Consider the following 23,880-nt stretch of genomic DNA (forward strand, 5'->3'; position numbering starts at 1 on the left):
GGATGGCTGCTTCCACAACCTGGGAAGAAGGAGGGCTTTGCAAGATCCAGGAGCTCTGGTGCAGAATGGATTGGAGTAAACGACCTAAAAAGTGACAGAGGCATACACCCAACTCCTCCTGTGTGGTGAGGGAGGAGTGGGTCTCCGGTCATTGGCCTCTGCCCTGCCCATCCCCCAACAAGGACACTGTGGGAGGATTAGGGGCATCATGGGTCTTACCAAGAAAACTGCCACCATCAGCCCCCCCTCAGAGCCCACCTGTGCTTGGGGGGCAGCTGGTAGCGTGAAACCAGTGCACAAAATCTGGATTAATGCAGGGCCTCCTCACCAGTCTCTCAGGGCCAGTAGGGATGCTTCATTCATTCCTCACCGTCACAACAGACCGCTGCCTGGGGACAGACCCCTGTCCTGCCGATCGGCACACACCCCCTAAACTAGCAGGTGCCATGTGCTCAAGAGTATCTATCACCTGAGTTAATACAACCACCAACAGACCTAAATACAAGATGTGTCTGCCTCCCCAGAAGGATTTCTTACACCCCCTGCAGGAAAGATACGACAACGGGGAATCCTGCTACTGTCCTCCATCACCACCATTGCTGCCAGTTTGTTCTGTGTACGGGATTCACACTGTGCACTCGAAGGCGAGTGACTGTAGGGCCTCCTGAAGGCAGACGCTGACACAGAGACAGAATTGTGAAAGGTTTATTTGGGGGATACCAGGAGAGACAGAGCACAGGGGACAGGATGGGCAGGGACAGCATTCAGGACATTAGGCTGATCGGACAATTTTCTAAATATATACACACACCGCCTGGTTGTAATTGCTCAGGGAGGTCTTCAAATTTCAAATTTCCTGTCCTGTAAGGCAAATAGATTTGGGTTAGTACACTGTGACCTTCTGTTTTCCAAAATGCATTTGCTTCCTATACTCTATCTGAGGCCTTGAATGGGCACCTGAGTGTGAGGCTGCCTCCACGAGTCTATATGTAATAGAAAACAATTGTCTTCACATCCCAGGTATAGATCTCTGAATGTACATGTTCTTGTAATGATCTTTCACTTCATTCTTAGCTAGGACCTAAAATTTTTTAGAAAATAAAAAGGGGTCTTTGCCTTATTTTTGAAATCAGGATTGACAAACTCTGGGCTGAGGTGTTATACTCTCAGTGTAATGGTGTGGACTGAAATGAACATCTTTTCATACGCATCTGCATGGAGCTATTTTCATTTAAACAGTGAGAAGGGGGAGTGGCCAACAGCCCAGATATTTTACATATTCTTTTTCTTTTTTTCCGACAGAGAGACAGAGACAGAGAAAGGGCAACGGTGTGCGCGAACAGGGAGGGTGGCGGGAGAGAGAAACTCCTAGGTAGGCTCCACACTCAACGCCGAGCATGACTTGGGGCTCGATCTCGGAACCTTGAGATCCTGACCTGAGCAGAAATCAAGAGTCTGATGCTTAACCCACTGAGCCATCCAGGGGCCCCTGCAGATTCTTTATGTACTTCAACTCCTATTCTTCTAATCACCTCAGAAACCAATATGCTCCCCTTTCACAGATAACAAAGCTGAGGCTCTAAGTAGGCTGCACTGAGAGCTGGCATCTGGGCTGAGAAATCAGGAACACGGGTAAATCCGCAGGATGCTGTGACGAAGGTCAGGAAGATGCAAAGTGCAGGCAGAGTGGTGAATCAGAGGCAGAGGCGTAGTGACAGGGATCCAGCTAGGGTGGATCCTGCTCAATCCTGAATTCCCCATGAAGATTGTCTGGCTCAGGCCGAAGGCCAAGGCAGCCACTCTTCTGATCTCAGTCCCGTCTTCACTTTTTCTCACTGGGGCCCACAAACTCAGGCAGACAAGAATCTCCAAAGGAACCAAGTGAAATTTCCCATATCTCCACCACATCCTGTCACCCAGTTCAGAACCTTCAGAAATCCAGCGGAAACAACAATCTTTATAGAGTATGAAGGAACAGCTTTATGGCAACAGTGACGTTCTGGTACAAATAACTGCATTATCCACACTGTGTGACGGACACAGGCAGCAACTCGGTGTGGATCTCACGGTGTCCTCACACTCACTGCTCAGGCTGCTGGCCTGCCAGGAACCGCCCCCGCTCTACCCTAGAGAGGTCCATCCACTCCCCTGAGAACCTCCATCCTTCTCATCCACAACCTCTTGTTTCTAGAGACTCATGGCTCCCTCTCTTGTCCTTCAGATCCATCGCTGGTGCTTCCCTTTTAAGGATCACAACATCTATGTCGTTTAACGAATGTGTCCCTCCCTGCTCTCAGACATGTTAAATTTCTAACGTTCAGAGTAGGCATCATCCCCGATGGGCTCTGAAAAACGAACTGAGGGTTCTAGAGGGGAGGGTGGTGGAGGGATGGGTTAGCATGGTGATGGGTATTAAGGAGGGCACGTTCTGTGTGGAGCACTGGGTATGATGCACAAACAATGAACCATGGAACACTACATCCAAAACTAATGATGTCATGTATGGTGATTAACATAACAATAAAAAATTAAGAAAAAAAAGAGTAGGCGTCATCCATCCCAGAGCACGTAATATCGTCTCTGTAGAGTGTGCGTGTGCATACCCGCTGTGCCCAGCTTTCGGAGAAGAGTGGCTCTCCTTCACAACAAAGGGACCTGCCAACCACCTCAGTTATGAGTAAAAGACAAAGAGCATCAAATGTATCTCCTGAGCAACCTGAAGAATGTTATCATGTTCACTCTCCCATAACATGAGAGGCCTGCATGCAGGAGGGCTATTCCTTATGGAGGATGCCCCAGCGTCTGTATCTGACCCACGTCAGAGAAAAGACAGAAGAACATCCCATTGGAAGTGACTCAGCAACATTCCAACACACCATCTACACCTGCCTAGAGCATCTGCCACTGTTTGTCATTCTCATCGCCCTTACCGGACAAGAGGGTTCTCCACAAGTATCCACTGACTGTCGAGGACAAGGGACAGACCCCTACCCTAATGATTAATCAAGGGACAATAGCCTTGCTTCGGGTGTTTATATAACTAAAGAAATGACAGCTCAAACTCAACACGCTGCAAACAAAGTGAGAGGTGTGTATCATCCCTCCCAGACAACAAATGTGGACTCTGGACGTGCACGATGGTAAGAAATATATGTCTCCATTGTGTAAGAAAGACACTTCCTTCCCAACAACGGCAGCTCCCTCACAGCTCAGTGCATGGAAATAGCCAAGCACAACACATGTATGTCCTGAGAAACTTCAGGATGTTAAAACGTGCCCAGCCAGGATTCCCCTTGTAATGTCAAGACTTCAGCCAAACTCTGTGTTTCTTCCACCGACACAACCCTAAGGTGATGATCTGGAAACACAGAAGCCTGTAGGCTCTGAATGAAGACTTAGCATTTTGAAAGATAAATGACACCACACAGATCCCAGGACAAACCCAACAGATACAAGGTCAGGACAGGGTGCTGCCCAGACAGGAACAGGATTCCAGACATGATTACAACTAAAAACAGCCACAGTATTTACCTGGTCCTTCTGTGGGACCTTCTTGGGCGGGGTGCCGCTGTTGTCCCCTTGAGCGCCAGAGGTTTCTGAATATGACTGAAGCCCTAGAAGGGATGGAGGTGGATTCAGACTGGCCTGGACCATTCAGGATGTAAGCCAACCCTCTACACCTGCCCCACCCTATTCCACTCTCTCCCACTCCCACGTCTCATCCAGATGCAGAGAGTTTCTCACAGGTCTCCTCTTACCCCTGTGGACAAAGGAGAAGACCAGTCCCTCACTCCTGAGGATGTGACCACTCCACCCAGGGACAGATGTTTTCATAACTCTTCAATAACACTGGACAAATGAGGCCTCCACAAGAAAGAGTGATGGGAAGGTTGCATTCCATCCATCCCAGAGCCCAAAACATTGTGTCTGTGCTATGCACCTGGGCAATGCTTTCATGTTTGTCTTTTGCAAAATGTCACTTTTCGTCTCCATGGCAGACAGCTGCTGCCCAGTTCTGTAGGATGAAACAAGACAGTCCATGAAATGGACGTCCACAGAAAGCTGAGGAATGTTATTATGTCCTCACTCAGGTATATCCTTGCATCGCAAAGCCTTGTGGTACCTCCTCTACATCTTCTCCACTGACAGAAGTAATTAAACTAGGAATATACTTTGTGACTCATGTCATCCAATTCAGATCATCTTACCATGTGGTGGAGGAATGAGCTGTGGGTGAGGCCCCACAGTCCGCCCATGTGGAGGAGGCTGAGGTAGCCCATAGCCAGTGAAGCCTGGTAAACACCGCCCCATGTGGTAGGGCATATGGGGGGGGCCTTGGAGCACGAGGAAACCCTCTCACATCTGTACCGACCTGCAGAACAGAGGACAAAATATTTGGCTAAGACAGCCAAAAGTTGCAACACCAAGTGATGAAACCCAAAGAGCAAGCTCTCAGCATCTGGCTCCTTCTCCAATACCACGTTCCAGAAGAGCCGCATCATGCTAGAAAACTTTATCCCTCTCAGTTGGTACCAACTATAAAAAGGCAGGGAGCAGAGGAATAGATGTTACAGGAATAACCTACTGTCACCAAACATCACTACCCCTGTCTGCCAACGTTCACTACCAAGAAGTAGTGTTTTAAAAGGTGAAAAGGGATCATTGGATAGGAGTAAAGCAGCATACTCCAGACAAGGAGGCATCGACATCCTGGGCAACACTTCATCATTCCTCTTCAGCCACCGTAGATTTGGGTTTGTTAAGAAGAGACAGAATGTGATGAAACTGAATGCCCTTTCTCCACAAGGAATCCGAGCCACTCGAGCTGAATCATTTGCCTGCCAAGCCCCTGACTGTCCCCACCTGCCTCACTTCCGGACAAAGCGGTCTTCTACTCTCTGCAGTTTCTGTCCAAGGCCACAAAGACCCTGGAGGAATGAGGGGCCTGTGGTCTTACAGGGGGCCTGGAAAAGGGTTTTCTGAGAGGAACATGATACCAATAGCCCTTATTTACGTGCAGCAGCTGTGTTTATCTTAAAACACACTCTTCGGAAATTTCCGCACACTGAGTTCCAGAGCAATTTCGTCCAGTGGGAAATTAAGATGGGAAGGCTAAATAAGAGAATTCACAAAAATGTATATGCCTTCTGATGGACAACTCCAGAGCGTGTGATGAGAGAAGAAACCAGCTCTCACAGTGACATAGGACCAAAACGACCTGCTCCTAGAAGCCCAAAGGAAGGGCTTGTGAGGCACTGGTCACGCAGCTAATCACTGACATCCCCCCTTCAGAACGTGTGTGCCAGTCCACCCAACAGTTTTGAAAATTCAAAAACAGTTGTAGAAAGGGTAAGAAGTCGAGGGATTCTGTACAGCATGTTTACCAGTAGAAGTAAAACATGGATGACTTATGAAACTTGCCCTATCTAAGAACATTCCAACCTGCCAAACAGACATTATAAAATGGAGAAGCGTTTCCCCTAGTTTCCAGTTGTGAGGATTACCAGGGACCTTGTCACAGGTTAATCGTCTAACCCCAACATGAACACTACCCCAATCGCACCTGATCGTAACCTACTGACTCGGAGTCAGGCCGGCCAGAGACTTCACCTTGGAGTGAGGTGTCATCCTCCTCGAGTTAACTCCCTCCACGGGCATTGTGGGCGGGCAGGGGTGGATGGACACAGACACACACACACACACACACACACACACACACACACACACACACACACTGAGCGCCCTGCCATCCTGCACCTCTAAGCACCTGTGGCTTTGGAGGGTGTCACTGAAGGTGATGATCTGTAATGGAGAAGCCTGTCAGCCCCTGAGTGAACTGCTTGCATTTTGAAAGGTAAACGACACCACAGACCAACTGCAGGACCCACCCAACAGACACAAGGCCAGGACTGGGTGCAGTTCAGTAAGGGAAGTTTGCGGAACACCTGTAAAAGGCCAAAAGAGGTACCTTGCCCAGCCCTGGACCTCTGTGAGGCTCAGTGCCCCTGTTCCTCATGGGAGCCCCAGCAGCTTCAGCGTCAGACCAAGGCCTAGAACCAATGGAGGTGGATGCAGACCGGCATTGAGTGTGCAGAATTCAAACCAATGCTCTAAACCTGCTGCCATCACATTCCATTCTCTCCCACTCTCGGGTCCCTTCTCAGACATAGAGCATTTCCCACATGTTTCTGCTGGTGCCTGCATACAAGGGGAAGCCCTGTCCTTCCCCCTCAAAGAAGGGACCACAGCCCTCCATATTGCTTCAGCTGTTTTCATAGCTAAGGAAAAAATAGTCCGGGCTCAACCAGCTAAAAATGAACTGGGCTGGGGTACTGGTTGGCTCAGTCCGTTAAGTGTCTGCCGTTGACTCAGGTCATGATCCTGGGATCCTGGGATTGAGCCCTGCGTCGGGCACCCTGCTCCTCAGAGAGCCTGCTTCACCCTCTCCCTCTGCCTGCTGCTCTGCCTACCTGTGCTCTCTCTCTATTTCTCTGTCAAAGAAATAAACAAAATCTTTAAAAAAAAATGAACTGAGCAGTATGCTTCATCCCTCAACAGCCCAAAATGTGGTCCCTGGAAATAGCCTGGCTGAAAAAGGTTATGTCTGACATTCTGTAAAATATCTTTCTCTCTCTACAAGAGACAACTGCTACCCAGATCAAAATGGAAAAATTACAAACCCCCAGAATGTAATAATCGTGTAGAAACTGATGAATCTTGGAATGTCTTTAGCCAGGGGAACTCCTGCAATACAAAGCCCTAGGGCAGCACTTCTACATCTTCTCCAAAGTCTCCTCATGGAGAAAGATGGATATGCTTTGCAAGTTAAGACCTGCTGTTCAGATCACTTTACCAAATGCAGGAGGTGGAGGTGGTCGGTGAGGTTCATGAGGCCAGCAGGGTGCAGGCTGTGAACGTGGCCCATAGTACAGGAACGGTGATGAGGTAGGATCCCTGGGGCAAGGCCCGCAGGGTGGTCTTAGGAAAAGACAAAGCCCCTGTGCATCCATACAGACATACACACACAAAATAAACTATAGGCTGAGATGAGACACAAAAGTAACACCACCAACAAAAGCTGAAACCCAAAGAAACAGGTCTCAGCACCTGAAACCTTCCCCACCACCACATTCCAGGACAGGAACATCTGTGCCAGAGGTTACCTATCTCCTGCGTCCCACCTATGGCCTGGGGTGAACAGATGCCATGCGGATAAACTACTGTCACCACATGTTAATATATGTCTGCAACTCTACAGAGGCACGGAATCTGCTCCAAAGGCTTGGCGGAGTTAATACCAAACTAGTAAAAGGGTCTATTAGAGATGGGCTGGCATCAACGTCCAGGACCACACTTCACCCGCCGTGACAACTACAGAATCTCCTTCTGTATACTGAGCACAGACAGAATGAGGGGCAATGGGAAGCCCAGTGTCCAAGATGAAGAACAACCCCTCGTGGGTCCAACTGCTGCCCACCAGCCCCCGCCTGACCCCGCTCCGATTCCCTCATGACAAAGGAGACTTCTACTATCCCAAGTGTGTCCATGGCCACAGACACCACTCAGGAGACAGGAATTTCTGCAGTTCAGCAGCGGACCTGGAAAAGTGCTGAGAGGTGCACGATCCCTATGAATTAGTGAGACCCAGCTCTGTGGATCTGCGTCACCGACATTCCGATGCTCCTTAGCTCAGGCACAGAGCAAATGCATCATCCTTGGTGCCAAGAACCACTGAAGGGCCGATTCTGCATCCCCGGATGCAAACCAATGTGTCTGCATAGCAGGTGTGACCCTCCCAGGATGGATCAGGAGAGACGCTATCAGTTGGCACAGCCACCAAACCGCATCAGAACCCGCTCACAGGAGCACAGCTGAAACATGTGTGAGGTGTGGGCCCTGCAAGGAGTCACTGGGATTCCCTCTTGACAGCTGTGCTCCGGGGGCATTTTCCACCACACACCTGGCACCTGGCAGAGTTCACCTTCATCTCACCCAGGGTACAACTGGAGGGATTCTGGGTCATGTCTTTACCCACACAGATGGAACACACATGAGGTCGCAGCTCACCTACTCCACCAACACTCACAGCTGCCCAAAGCACATGGTACAGAGTGTGAGGCAGGGCATGGCTTTTCCCGCTGCCAGCTGTGAGGATTACCACAGACATTCTCCCAGGTCAGTCTCCTGACCCGAAAACCAACACCACTACTGCCCACGCGGGAAAGCAAACTGCAAGGAGTCAGCGGGACTGGCCGACTTCAGTGTGGAGTGAGATGTTGCCCTCCTCCAGGGGTTTACACACACACACACACACACACACACACACACACACACACACACACACACACACACACACACAAATTTGGGGTGAGCATCCGGCCATCATTTGCCTCTAAGCATCTACAACTTCGGGAGGAAGCACGTAAGCTGAGGATCTCTAATGAGGAAGCCTGGAGGCTCCTGGGTAAACAGCTTGCATTCTGAAAGGGGAAGGATGCCTCAGATAGATCACAGAACACACCCAACAGCCACAAGGCCAGGACAGGGTGCTGTCCCTACAGGAGTTACTTCCAGACACAGGCACAACTGAAAACGCCCGTAGCATTTACCGTAGCCATCTCCGGGTCCTTTTTCGGGCTGGTGCTGCTGTTCATCCTGGGAACCGGTCTAGATTCTGGATGGGACACAGGATGGAGGTTTATTGTGGTTTGCATACCCTCCGTGCCTTCTTCCTCCATCTCACACTCTTTCCCACACTCGGGTCCCTGATCTGAAGAGAGGGTTTCTCCACATGACTCAAGCGACTTCTTTGCTAAGAGAGATACCAGTCACCTGACTCTTGCGGGAGACACTCCAGGACCCTGGTTCCAGTGTTTCCATAAGCAATCAATCCACAGTGGACAGATTGGGGTACAACTGGCTGGAAATTAATACTGAAATTGGGGTGCTCAATACAAATCGAAAAAAATCACTTTTTCTTCATAGATTAAAAATCTAAGTGAGAATAGCCTTGAGTGGGTGATATCAACAAACCCGCAACAGGAACGGCATGCATTCTTTCCTCAGGCCGCCAGTTAATGGTGCAATCTTTCAGTCTCTAGATGATCTCTAGCATGTGTGACTGGCTATTACATAAATATTGAAGAGAAGAATTGGAGTAGACTAATCGTACAGTCAGGAGCAAAGAAAAAAACAGGCAGATTGAGAAGTAAAGCTGTGGCATTATACCGATAACATTAGAGGAGTAAAATGCACGAATTTCATTGATGAATATAGTACTGTAGATTACAAATAAAACAAAAATAAAAGAATATCCATAAGGGGTAAATGTCATTTTTCTCAAACAGTCTTATTTTTTTTTTTTCAAATGGCTTCACCATTGCGTCAAGGTGGGAAGGGAGCTCAGGCTCACAACACCTCCAGGCTCAGCTCTTCAGTAGGGGGATGGTGGAGGGGGTGGGGGTGGGGGTCTGCAGTTAGGGGAGGGGCGTGAGCTCCACCTCTCACAGGGACAGGTGCCCTGCTGCCGGTAGGCACCTGAGGAAAGCACCCTCCCATCACGCCTTCAGACAACCTGCTGTCCTTAGGTAGTGCCTGTGATTCTCTCTTGGACACACAACGATCACCCACAAGAACGGGGAGGACATCAAGTGCTTTCCCAGCAGAAATCAGGCTGCTGCATTTCACAGCATGCTCCCTACCTCTCTGCACACGGTTCCATATCTCGGATCTTCCCGGCATCAGTTCCTGCCTCATGGATCCCTCAGGAGGCGTCTCTCTCCTCATCATGTGCAGTCTTGAATACAGAAAAAGAATGGATGTCTATAAGAATTACAACACCATGTCTTCTACCAGACACTAAACAGCTTAGCCTTGACCCCTCAAGACACCCATAAAAAGGCACGTCAAACTCACACACCTGTGTTTCATGTAGGTGTTCTCCCTGCTCTGCTGCACTAACTTCCTCTCCCAAAACCGAGCCTTAACCTGGGGGAGAAAAACACATCCACCCTCAGTTGTGCCGGACTGTGCCCCAAACGAAGAGGAGGAAAAAGAAAACACTTACCCAATTATCTAGAGCACTTCTCTCATGAGCTGCGACCTGAAAAAGTCAATTCACCAAGAGCCCATGATCAGGGATCTAAGGGCCACTTCCATCACCTGCAGGAGGCACGAAGGGGCCAGTATGTTGGGGCAGAACATAGGTTACCTTGAGTTTGAAGTTGAGCTCTGCCTTCTGCAGCTGATCTTGCATTTCTCCAATTTCTTGTCTGTGAGTTATAATTGCTTTTGTCAGATAAAGCCCAATATTGGCTGTGATTTTAGTTTTTTTTAAAGATTTTATTTATTTATTTGACAGAGAGAGACCCAGTGAGAGAAGGAAGCAAGCAGAGGGAGTGGGAGAGGGAGAAGCAGGCTTCCCGCAGAGCAGGAGCCCGATGCGGGGCTTGATCCCAGGACCCTGGGACCATGACCTGAGCCGAAGGCAGACGCTAAACGACAGCCACCCAGGCGCCCCTTGGGTGTGATTTTAAATCACCTGCCCATGTGGCCATCCTCCTCTGATCTGTCCCCTCATACGATTTATCCTGACACAGGAAACACTTTCCCATGATAATAAATGTACAGTAGGATCAAAGCTATCGTTACATCCTCTCCTTACTCGTTTTTCCACACCTGCAGGGTTCAGAGTTGACATAATTTCCTTACCCGATATCAATCTTTCCCTGATTTATCACATGACAAGGAGCTTTTACCATGAAGCTCTATTGTCCTTTAACTTCTATGCTCGCCATGGTTCCCAGGGTTGCAAAGACCGCGCCATCAGATGGCACTACCGGGTTCATGGGCAGGATTCATCCTACGACAAACTGCTTTCCTCAAGATTAGGACCACTGACACCACCCCTGGGGGGTGGAATGGCATGGCGGAAGTTTCCACAGAGTCAGGCCAGCGCTGGGGATCCGGACATGTTTAGTAACATAATTGTTTTGTTCTTTCTAAAACTTGTCTTTTTGTGTCTGTTAATTCTCTCTGGATATGGCCTCTGAATTTTTGTTTATATTACTTGTTAATTGAGTCTAAACCATGTACAAAGATTAAAAATACGAGTGAACAGGGATTTCAGGAGCCGCTAATATTTAGTGTCTGAACTCACTTATACTTGTCTATCTCTTCGGTAACCAGTTTCAAATTTTCCTCAGCAGCTGCCAGTTGACTCTTCTGTGCCTTCAGTTCACAGTGTGTATTTTCCAGCTTCCTAAGATGGGAAAGGTATATACACAGTCCGGTAGCCAAGGTCCTGAATTTCTGCCGCTTTTCCTCCCAACACACCTGATGGCCTAGATTCAAATGACCCCCATAAATACACAGACTGACAACACAATGAGGGAAACAAACTGAAGGCCCCATTTAGGGTTAAAGAAAAATCAAACTCTGGAAGCTGCCAAGTCTCCAGCAATCAGAGTTGTCTTTATACTTCTCTACTTCAATCCATTCATCATCAAGCCCCCAAATAACATTGCACTTCATGCCATCTCAGAGTTGGTCTTTTGTCTGAGATGGTGAGGACTCTTTTCAGGTCAAAGCGAAAAGCCATGCTTGACCAACTATACCCATTAGGATGAAGCAGGGGACGATCATTAGTCTTACACCTCCATGGGGAGCCCTGATCCTCAGACCAAGGCTGTGCCTGACACAGACATCAACCGAAAGGAAGCCTTCTAGAATATGGCTTCATCAGCATGGCAACTCACTCCCAGACATTTCTAGGATCTAGAAGTAAAATCCCGCCGCCTCCCTGGAAGATCCTGGTGGAAGAAAGGTCTATTTTAGTGCCCGCAATATGTCCTAAAGTATAAAATGCTGTGAAATGTCACATAGTCAGTGTGTTATTTCCACACAACAGATTTCAGATGGAAAACTATCAACTGCATGGAGTCAACCGAATTTAACAAGACTGAGTTCACTAATAGTGAAAGCAGCAAAGGAGGATGCTTAGAAAGGCTGGTTTGCCTATGTTTGCCCTCAGGCTCTTTTGTTCATGGTGTCCATTTAAAAGGTTTCAACAGGACACCTGATTTACTCAAGATCACATGCAAAAAGACACTTAGAAACTAAGTCAAAAGCTCTAGACAAAGACACATGCATTTGTTTCTGGTCTCTCAGGAAATCCTTCAGCAAGTGCTTTCTGGAGTGGCTGTAATGGAGTGGCTCAGTTGTAAAGTGTAGAAGACAGAAAGGTGGTCAGGACACTGTACCCACCCCCAAAAGTACTTACCCATGAACAGAACCAAGATGCCAATGACACAGATCAGCCCCCACCCCCGGTGTGGGAAGGAATAACACAAAGCTGAGTCTCCAGGGAAGACAGGGAACAGTTTTGCTTTTCAAGCTGAATGAGGGACTCTAAGGTCCTGATCTCCTCTTGAGAAAATAAAGGAAACACCAGATAAAAGAGGAAACTTGTGAGGGAATGCACCCAGTTTCTAAAGAGCACATGAAGAAACACGAGAACCAGATGGAGAAGAAGGAAGCCTAGAAGAAAGCCAGCCTGGCAGTGGGAGCCAATCTCCCCAGGACACATCAATACATTCTGGAACAGCCACGTGAACTGCAAAAAGAAACTGAACTATTTTATGGGCATGGGCTTAGAACGAAACAAGTGAAGTTCAGGGTCAGCCACCAAAGGTAAGCCCTAGTGAAACTGCAGGCTTTGGTTGGGACCCAGGAGAGTTACACCTAAAAAAAACAGGTGGATGGGAAATACCCCAGCCTTCTTAGGGGCTGGGCTATAGTGAGTGATCTCAGCTGTACACTGGATGAAGGGATCCAGGACTGCTGGAGCCCCATCCACTTTCACAAAGAAACTCCCAGTGTTTCTGCAGCAAGACAATTCCATTTTTCTATCCACATTATTGACCCAAGTCTCATACTGAATCAAAATGTGACTGAATTCAGGGTTAATAAGAACATGTGGTAGGGGGGCGGAGCAAGATGTCAGAGGAGTAGGAGACCTGGATTTCATCTGGTCTCAGGAATTCAGCTGAATAGGGATCAAACCATTCTGAACACCTACGAACTCAACAGGAGATCGAAGAAAAGAATAGCAACAACTCTCTGAACAGATAAGTGACCACTTACTGGAAGGTAGGACGTGCAGAGAAGTGAATCCGAGGCGATATTCGGGAGGATAGACGGGGTGGGGGGGGGGGGCCTCCCTTGGCCGCTTCTGGCAAAGTGATAGAGCCGCGGAGCACAAAATCGGAACTTTTAGAAGTCGGCTCCGCGGAGGGAGGTCGCTCCAGTGGCTAAGAGGGGGGTGGAACCCTCGCGGGTCAGTGTGGTCTCAGGACCCTCGGGGTCACAGAAATACTGGGGGTGCCTTAGTGCAGCAGAGCTCCCAGGTATTGGAGCGGGGAAGCCGGCTGCGGACACGGAGCCGAGGCATGGGCTCTCAGCTCGGGGTTGCCATAAACTGTGATCCACGGCCCAGTCGGGCCACTGCTCCTCCAGCAGGGACCCAACAAGCGGCAGAGCTGGGGAGACTCCCCTTCCTCCCCCGGGGGAGGAGCAGCATGGGAGCACACCACAGGGATCTGCTGGGTTTGGAGACTCCACACGGGGTCAGGTGCCAGAGATAGAAACACTCGTTCACAGGCCGTGTGAGCACGGAGTGTGGCCGGAGACCAGAGAGACGAGAGTGACTGCTTTTCTCTGGGGGCACACTGAGGAGCGGGGCCCCGAGTTCTCAGCTCCTCCGGGCGGAGATTGGGAGGCCACCATTTTCACTCTGGTCCTCCAAAGCTGTCCCGAGAGCTTGCAGGGAACAAAAGCTCCTGAGAGCAAACCCGAGCAGATTGCTTAGCCCGGACTGACAAGGGCGGGGCAATTCCGCCTCCGGCAAAGACATTTGGAAACCACAGCAACAGGCCCCTCCCCCAGAAGATCAGCACGAACAGCCAGCAAGCCAAGACCAAGTTAACCGATCAAGGAGAACGGGAGAACTCCAGCGCTAGGGGAATACTGCACATAGAATTCATGGCTTTTTTACCATGATTCATTAGTTTTTCAAAGTTAATTTTTTAACTGTTTTTTTTTTAATTTTTCTTTTTCCCTTTTTCAACCAACATCTTATCAATCCCTTTTTTAAAAAAACATTTTTTATTTTTCATTTTTAGCGTCATATTTTATCCCTTCATAGTAGTTACCCTTATTTTTGGCATATATATATAAGTTGTTCTCTCTTTAAAATTTTGAGATACAGTTTCTTCTAACAGATCAAAATATACCCTAAATCACTAGTGTATGCTTTGTTCTAGTCCCCTGCCTGATCACATTCTCTCCCTTTTTTTTTCTTTTCTTTTTTTTTAAATCTTCTTCTTTCTTTTTTCAAACAACTTCTTATCAATTCCTTTTATAAAATCTTTTATAATTTTCATCTTTACAGTCATCTGTAAAGAGAGAGAGGACTAGAAGATGTATTTGAGCAAATCGTAGCTGAGAACTTCCCTAATCTGGGGAATGAAACAAATATTCGCATCCTACAGGCAGAGAGGACCCCTCCCAAGATCAAGGAAAACAGGCCAACACCCCGGCATGTAACAGTAAAACTTGCAAATCTTAGAACCAAGGAAACCATCTTAAGGGCAGTTAGGGGGAAGAGATTCCTTAGGTACAGAGGGAGGAACATCAGAATAACGTCAGACCTATCCACAGAGACCTGGCAAGCCAGAAAGGCCTGGCAAGACATATTCAGGGTACTAAATGAGAAGAACATGCAGCCAAGAATACTTTATCTGGCAAGGCTGTCATTTAGAATGGATGGACAGATGCAGAGCTTCCACGACCAACAGAAACTGAAAGAATATGTGACCACTAAGCCCGATCTGCAAGAAATATTAAGGGGGGTTCTATAAAAGGAGAAAGACCCCAAGAGTGATATACAACAGAAATTGACAGGGACAATCTATAAAAACAACGTCTTCACAGGCAACATGATGACAATTAATTCATATCTTTCAATAATCACTCTCAACGTGAATGGCCTAAATGCTCCCATAAAACGGCACAGGGTTGCAGATTGGATAAAAAGACAGGACCCATCCATATGCTGCCTACAAGAGACTCATTTTGAACCTAAAGATACATCCAGACTGAAAGTGAAGGGATGGAGATCCATCTTCCATGCCAGCGAACCTCAAAAGAAAGCTGGGGTAGCAATTCTTATATCAGACTAAGTAGATTTTAAACTAAAGTCTGTAGTTAGAGACACAGAAGGACACTATATCATTCTTAAAGGGTCTATCCAACAAGAAGATCTAACAATTGTAAATATCTATGCCCCCAACATGGGGGCAACCGTCTACATAAGCAAACTGTTAACCAAAATAAAGAGTCATATTGATAACAATACATTAATTGTAGGAGACCTCAATACTCCACTCTCAGCAATGGACAGATCATCTAAGACTGAAACAGGAAGAAATTGACAACATGAATAAGCCAATAACCAGCAACGAGATTGAAGCAGTGATCAAAAACCTCCCAAAAAACAAGAGTCCAGGGCCCTGGGGAATTCTACCAAACATTCAAAGAAGAAATAATACCTATTCTACTGAAGCTGTTTCAAAAAATAGAAAACAGAAAGAAAACTTCCAAACTCATTCTATGAGGTTAGCATTACCTTCATCCCCAAACCAGGCAAAGACCCCATCCTAAAGGAGAATTTCAGACTGACATCCCTGATGAATATGGATTCATCAAAATCCTAGCTAATAGGATCCAACAATACATTAAAAGGATCATCCACCACGACCAAGTGGGATTTATCCCCGGGATGCAAGCGTGGTTCAACATTCGCAAATCAATCAATGTGATAGAACACATTAATAAGAGGAGGGAGAAGAACCATATGGTCCTCTCAATTGATGCAGAAAAAGCATTTGACAAAATACAACATCCTTTCCTGATTAAAACTCTTCAGAGTTTAGGGATAGAGGGAACATTCCTCAAGTTCATAAAATCCATCTATGAAAAACCCACAGCGAATATCATCCTCAATGGGGAAAAGCTGAGAGCCTTTCCCTTAAGATCAGGAACACGTCCAGGATGCCCACTCTCACCGCTATTGTTCAACATAGTACTAGAAGTCCTAGCAACAGCAATCAGACAACAAAAAGAAATAAAAGGTATTCAAATTGGCAAAGAAGAAATCAAACTCTCTCTCTTCGCAGACGACATGATACTTTATGTGGAAAACCCAGAAGACTCCAACCCCAAATTACTAGAACTCATACAGCAATTCAGTAATGTGGCAGGATACAAAATCAATGCACAGAAATCAGTTGCTTTCTTATACACTAACAACACAACTGTAAAAAGAGAAATTAGAGAAACGATTCCATTTACAATAGCACCAAAAACCATAAGATACCTCAGAATAAACCTAACCAAAGAGATAAAGGATCTATACTCTAGGAACTACAGAACACTCATTAAAGAAATTGAAGAAGACACAAAAAGATGGAAAAATATTCCATGCTCATGGATCGGAAGAATAAACATCGTTAAAATGTCTATGCTACCCAGAGCCATCTATACCTTCAATGCCATCCCAATCAAAATTCCAATGACATTTTTCAAAGTGCGGGAACAAACAATCCTAAAATTTGTATGGAATCAGAAAAGACCCCAAATCCCCAAGGAACTGTTGAAAAAGAAAAACAAAGCTGGGGGCATCACGTTGCCTGATTTCAAGCTATATTACAAAGCTGTGATCATCAAGACAACATGGTACTGGCATAAAAACAGACATATAGACCAATGGAACAGAATAGAGAACCCAGATATGGACCCTCAACTCTATGGTCAAATAATCTTTGACAAAGCAGGAAAAAACATGCAATGGAAAAAAGACGGTCTCTTCAATAAATGGTGCTGGGCAAATTGGACAGCCACATGCAGAAGAATGAAACTGGACCATTCTCTAACACCATTCACAAAGATAAACTCAAAGTGGATGAAAGACCTCAGTGTGAGACAGGAATCCATCAAAATCCTGGAGGAGAACATAGGCAGTAACCTCTTTGACATCACCCACAGCAACTTCTTTCAAGATACATCTCCAAAAGCTACTGAAACAAAAGCAAAAATGAATTTTTGGGACTTCTTCAAGATAAAAAGTTTCTGCACAGCAAAGGAAACAGTCAACAAAACAAAGAGGCAACCCACAGAATGGGAGAAGATATTTGCTAACGACACTACAGATAAAGGGCTGGTATCCAAGATCTATAAAGAGCTTCTCAAACTCAACACCCAAAAGACAAATAATCAAGTCAAAAAATGGGCAGAAGATAGGAACAGACACTTCTCCAAAGAAAACATACAAATGGCTAACAGATACATGAAAAAATGTTCATCATCATTAGCCATAAGGGAAATTCAAATCAAAACCACATTGTGATACTACCTTATACTAGTTAGAATGGCAAAAATTGACAAGGCAAGAAACAACAAATGTTGGAGAGGTTGTGGAGAAAGGGGAACCCTCTTACACTGTTGGTGGGAATGCAAGTTGGTACAGCCACTTTGGAAAACAGTGTGGAGGTGCCTCAGAAAGTTAAAAATAGAGCTACCCTATGACCCAGCAATTGCACTACTGGGTATTTACCCCAAAGACACAGATGTAGTGAAAAGAAGGGCCATATGCACCCCAATGTTCATTGTCCGCAATATCCAAATGTCCGCAATATCCAAACTGTGGACAGAGCCGAGATGCCCTTCAACAGAAGAATGGATAAAGAAGATGTGGTCCATATATACAATGGAATATTACTCAGCCATCAGAAAGGATGAATACCCAACTTTTCCATCAACATGGATGGGACTGGAGGAGATGATGCTAAGTGAAATAAGTCAAGCAGAGAAAGTCAATTATCCTATGGTTTCACTTATTTGTGGAACATAAGAAATAGCATGGAGGACACTAGGAGAAGTAAGGGAAAAATGAGGGGCGGGGAATTGGAGGGAGATATGAACCATGAGAGACTATAGACTCTGAGAAACAAACAGGCTTTTAGAGGGGAAGGGGAGGGGGGTTTGGTTAGCCCAGTGATGGGTATTAAGAAGGGCACGTACTGCATGGAGCACTGGGTGTTATACGAAAACAATGGATCGTGGATCACCACATCAAAAACTAATGATGTACTGTATGGTGACTAACATAATATAATAAAATTACAAAAAAAAAGGTCCAGTGACTATAAAATTTTCTATTTACTCGTGATTACAAGTATATCTTTAAGGTTCTTTAGCATACTTACAGCAAGGATGGATCTCCAGAGGTAAATGACAAGTGCACAAATACCCAGGGAGGCGGTAATAATAAACTTCCACCAAATTCCAGCACCATCAGGGCCAAGAATGAAATGGTCAAGCAAAATGTGGAGGAGCTGAAATAACATGAGATAATGAGGAAGTCTCAAAGATGTTACAATGTATCTGTCACAAAGTATCAACTTACAAACCCTCATCCAGCCTCCAGGAGGTAAACACACCTCTCAACTGCCTCCTCATGGAGGAGAAGGAGCACAGAGGGATTACAAAGGAGCAGGGGCAAACTTTTGGGAGTGATGAGTGTGTTTACTTCCTTACTGTGCTGATGGTTTCACTGTGTTTACCTATGTCAAATACCAACAAACTGCATTGTTTAAAAAGATGTGATCATACATACATTATATCACACTGAAGCTGTAGGAAAAATCTAATAGGCAAATCTTAAGAGATTTTATTTTGCCTACAAACACATTGCAAATATTTTTTCTATAGCTAACAGAACTTAAGAATGTATAACCCAACTTAAAATAGACAACATAAGTATATGCAAACTTATAGTAGGTAAGAAGTCAGTGACTTTTTTTGTATATCCATGAAGTACCTGGATAAACTCCTTTGGACATTCTAAAAGTACACCCAAATTTATGGAAAAAATGAGAGAAAGCAGGAAAAAAATGTACTAGAAATATAAATGAGAATGTTCTATGGACAGATGTTTATAGATAAAGACATAAGTAAGAGACACAGGAGGCTTCTATTAGAATAATATGGATTATTCCAAGAAAAATAAATTATTGTTTAGTTTCTGAAAACAGTGATGTTTTCTTTCAATGTTCACTTTGCTTCTGAATCACAGCCCAAAATGTCAGATTTCTAAGGTACGTAAAGATTTACATAATCAGGTGATCTTGAATATTTTGACATCTGTGAGATTGTAGTTACTTGAACACCAATCTCCAAAAAGCTAATGAAAGGAATTCATGTTCCTATTTCTTACTATTGTACCTAAATCAATTAGTAGCAACTATGAAATTTCATTTCTAAAAGAATACAAAATTCCTGGATATGGACACCAAAACAAAGAACACATCTCATTTTACAAAAACTGGAGTTCCAAGTATTTTAGGAGACAAGACGCTCACAATGCAATTCATACTAATTTACACCAAGCTTGAATTTTGTGCAAACGCAACTCTCTAGAAAGTGCCCCTGAAATCTGTAACATTTTCATCTTCAGCCCTCACAGCTGAGGTCACAAACATGTGTGCTGGTGGGAAACATACACGGTCTTTGAACAACCACTGTCTGAAAGAGAACATTAGCTATCTGCACAATGGTTGATCATGGGGATCAAATGCACAAAAGACAGAGGCCATCTTGTCACAAATGGAAAATGCCCCCAGTCGTGGCCACTTGGTACATCTGGCAGCTGTCTGGATGCTGACCAGTAGCTGACTCTTAACTAGATGACATCCAATGGGGCCAATAACACTAGGTTCTCACAGACAATGGCCATGAGCAGGTGGAGGAGGGAAATGCAAGACCAGTTAGTTTATGCAAGAGCTCAGAGATGAGGGAGGGTGAGATGCAGCCTAGGGAGAGGGGAATATTTCCAATAAAGATTACCATGAAATTCCCTCCTTTGAAGACTCAAAAGAAACAGAATTGAGTCTATTTTGACTAGAGGTATTCATGTGGGATGATTCTGCCTCAAGACAAGGGTCCTTCCTGACTACTCACACTTTCCAGATTTCTAAGAATCTGGTACAAGCTAAAGAAGTCTACTTATTTCCAGGGGTGTTCACTGTCTGTCTGTCTCTTTCTCTCTCTCCTTGAGGTAGAGGTTTTACTTTTTAATGATAGAGTGAAATATTCACACTAGGAACCAGGTATTTCTTTATATTTGGACAATCCTAAGGACATTTAGGAGCTTTTTACTTTGGGGAAATCAACACTCTGTATATACTTGGCCAAATAAAGGAAAACAACTCATTCACTTCCTGATCACATCACTCCTTCAGATTTTCCTGTGACAAATGTCCCAGCAGGATGTGGTCACTTAGTATTCGCTGGGCTTCTCGGGGCTCCCATGGACCTGGTGGGACACAGAGTCCCTGGGGACAGCCTCCAAGACCAGAAGGAAAGGGCTGACTCAGAAGTTGTTAAAAGTCAACCAACCAGGAAGCACAGCGCATAAAGGACATTTCACTTTTTAATACTCTGGTCCCAACACCAATGCTTAAGATACCACTGTTCCCAGGGCTGCCAAACTTCACAAATATGAACAATGTGCTGATAGGAAAACAAACTACATAGAAGATGGACCCTAAACTTCAGGGCTTCCAGGAGCCAGCTCCTATTAAATTCAAGTTCTTGACATTTTTAAAGTAATTTTAATGAGATATAATGTACATAACATACAAGCCCCCTATTGAAGACAAAGAGCTTAATGGCTTTTCTATCTTCTCAAATCCTTCCTTCTTGACACCATAAACCTAGTATTTCAGGTTTCCATCCTGCCAAAGCTGCTCTTTTTGGACCAAGCAGCACACACAGGACCCAGAACTCGATGTGGACGGCTGTGGCCACAAACCCTTCAGGCTGACCGAGAAACCTGCCCTGTGGTGCTCGCTCTTCAGGAAGAACTGCAGTTCTTCTGCAGTGCCCACCAAGAACCCCATGAAAAAGTTATTATTTAACCAGCATGTGAAAGAACCCAGTAGGAAGGAAGACATCACCAGCAGCTTTGAGTCACCGGGTGGCTCAGTCAGTTAAGAAATGACATCTTGGTTTGGATCAAGTCATGATCCATGGTCCTGAGGCTGAGCCCCTTCAGGCTCTGGACTCACTGCACCGCTGACTTGGGGTTTTCTCTCTCTCCCTCTCCCTCTGCCCTTCCCCCCACACTGTGCTCTCTCTCTCTCTCTCTCTTTCAATGGGAGACACCAGTGAAGTGCCACGTTTACTCACATTTGGGTTTGGGGAACTGGGACACCGGAGCAAGAGCAGCCAGAACAACAGCCTCTGCACCTTCATGTCTTGGTCCTTTCAAGGGGCGCTGGGGTGACGGGGAGGAGGTGGAGATGGGGGGTGGAGTGGAGGGAGGTGGGGTGGGTAGGGAGGGGTGGGAAGGGGATAGGGTTTTAAGGAGGGATAGGAGCAGGGTAGAAATAGAGGGTGGGATTGGGGAAGGCGTTTCTCAGGAGAAAAAGGGGTCAGGGTCAGATTAAGTACTTGAGGGGAGGTTCAGAAAGGGTAGTAGGTCAGCAAGTTGGTAAATCACTAGTCAGTAGGACACATTAGCAGGTAAAGTGGACTCTCAGGAGCAGTTGGAGTGGAGGAGCATCCATCTTCCTCCAAGCCTTCCCCTGGTGAACATTTCCTTAGCAACCCATAACCTTTATAATCTCTCCACAATCAGCTGCCTTTGCCCCTAGTAGATCAACATGGATGCCACAGGTGACCTCGTTTTCAAAAACCCCTTCCTGCTGATGCCCCACCATGCCCATCCCAATGACAGGTCTCTCTGGAACTTTGGTCTCCTTCTTGTTTCTGCTCCCTCCAGCCCAGGTCCCTGTTCCCTCTTCTGGGTTCTCTCTCCTTCCTTTCCAAACTCCTGTCCTACAGCTGTTGGCTGAACAACATATAAAGCAAAGGAGGACAGAACTGCAACAACAAGCAAATACACAAGCAGACAGAACCCTCTCTCAGCGACTCAAAGCAGACAGAACATCCATAAGATGTAGACCTTGATAGCAAACCATCTGAATCCCACAGCTCTCTCCATATATCATCCACATTCATATACCATTGTGGAGGACACATTAACTTTAGGCACATAGGATACAGTTACAAAATTCACCTGATTTATTTTGGGAAGGGAAATTTCAATATGTTTCCAAGAAATGAAGTCACACAGAGTATGTTTTGGTAATATAATGTGCTAGAAATCACTGATAAAAAGCTAACCAGAAATCCCCATACATTTAGAAATTGAGAAGTACCTCTCTAAATGAAATAGGAGTAAAGAAATCCAAAAGAAAAAGAGCTACATTGTAACTGAATGAAATGAGCTGATAAAATTGTAATCAAATTATGTCTTCTGGGCTGGAATATCCTGGGATATTAGTGTGAGAAGATTGTATGGCCTCAAAACCATCCCTAATTGATGGAGACATTTTAACACCTCAAACAGCTTTAGATCAGTCACTTATCTATGTGACCCTCCTACACACTAGCTTGGGCTTTACACATGAGCTCACAGGGAAACAATCCAAGCTGACTCACGGATCTCCCGGGACCTCCAGGAATGAGAACATTTTAAGAGAAAACATTCATCACAACTTCTCTCCTAGGGATCCAGGACAATACCCAGAGAGCTTGCAGCTCCAGGCATGCTGGGCGGGAGAGCCAAGCAGGTGGGCAGGGCCAGGGACCCAGGTGACTAGACAAACTCCCTGTGATCATCTCTCTTGGGCCCTGTCCTGAGCTGAACTTCCTAAACTGTTTCTCTCTAGGACTAACACAATGTTTCCCCAACTCATTCAGGCCCAAGGCAGCTGAAAATCAATGCTCTACAAACCACCACTTATTGTGTAAATTTCTTGTAAACAGGAACCATTCTAGCACTGCTAAAATAGGAAAGCAATATCTTTAACATAAATATAAAGAAATCATAAAAAAACACGCAAACAAAAACAAAACAAGGATAACAAAACATTTGTATTAAATTCTGTTTAGATGCTGCTGTCCGCCTCAAGAGCCCCAGAGTTGGTGGTCCTGGTTATAAAGGAGAGACCAGCCACAGAAGGGGTGGATCAGACTAGCCCAAAAGTGAACGGGAGAGAGGCCCAGCCTATAAGGGGGACTAGGGAATTCCAGGAAGGATGGCCAGGATACCCTGATTATAACTGGAACAGGGGGTAGGGAAAGAGAAGCAGTGAACAGAATTTCGGGGCCTCAAACAGGTGAGATCACTCATGGAGGTGAGGAAGTGTCCCCAAAGCCCGTGTCAGCCTCCCGTCTTTGAAGCCCTTCGTGGCCCCTGGAAACAGGGCCGGGAGCCTAGAGTTTGAGATCCAGCAGTGCTGCTTACCAGCTGTGTGACCCTGGGCTGGTTTCCTTCAGTGAGCTGGGGGCGTCCAAGCCTGTGTCCATAACTGTGCTGAGGACAAGAGGAAGCCACGTGCTGAGGACCTATGGACATTAGCATCATCGTCTCCATGGGGCAAGTGTCTTCCCAGATCCAGTGCCTCACGTCTCACAGCTGTTAAAGGCAACACTGGTAACAAAGAGGTCCCTCCTGTTTCAGGCCTGTGCTAAGCCCTGCCCTTTGCACACATCATCTCTCAGGCTCCAGATGGCAGGAGGACCTCATAAAGTGTGGGGAGAGCTCCAGGCCCTGGGGAGGCTGAGGGATTCCTGGGCCTGGGGAAGGGTGAGTGACTGGGGGACCCTACGGAGGGCTGGGGAACGAGCTCCTGGGCTCCATGGAAGGAATGGGGGATTGGACACCCCTGGAAAGGGCTGGAGGAGTCTTGCAGG

General features: G+C 46.1%; 1 protein-coding gene across 1 annotated transcript; it reads right to left on the reverse strand.

Moving 5' to 3' along the window:
* Positions 1-3,463: 3,463 nt before the first annotated feature.
* On the reverse strand, positions 3,464-18,388 carry LOC113932546 (transport and Golgi organization protein 1 homolog). The gene is made up of 9 exons (XM_035722089.1): positions 18,324-18,388; positions 11,159-11,260; positions 10,211-10,271; positions 10,067-10,102; positions 9,920-9,987; positions 9,702-9,796; positions 8,610-8,674; positions 4,209-4,372; positions 3,464-3,614 (listed from the first exon to the last, which is right to left on the reverse strand). Exons 3-9 carry the CDS (start codon positions 10,253-10,255, stop codon positions 3,509-3,511), a joined length of 579 nt encoding a protein of 192 aa, XP_035577982.1. The 5' UTR covers positions 10,256-10,271; positions 11,159-11,260; positions 18,324-18,388; the 3' UTR covers positions 3,464-3,508.
* Between the last annotated feature and the right edge of the window lie 5,492 nt (positions 18,389-23,880).

Source organism: Zalophus californianus, chromosome 10, assembly GCF_009762305.2.
Source record: "Zalophus californianus isolate mZalCal1 chromosome 10, mZalCal1.pri.v2, whole genome shotgun sequence".
NCBI lineage: Eukaryota > Metazoa > Chordata > Mammalia > Carnivora > Otariidae > Zalophus > Zalophus californianus.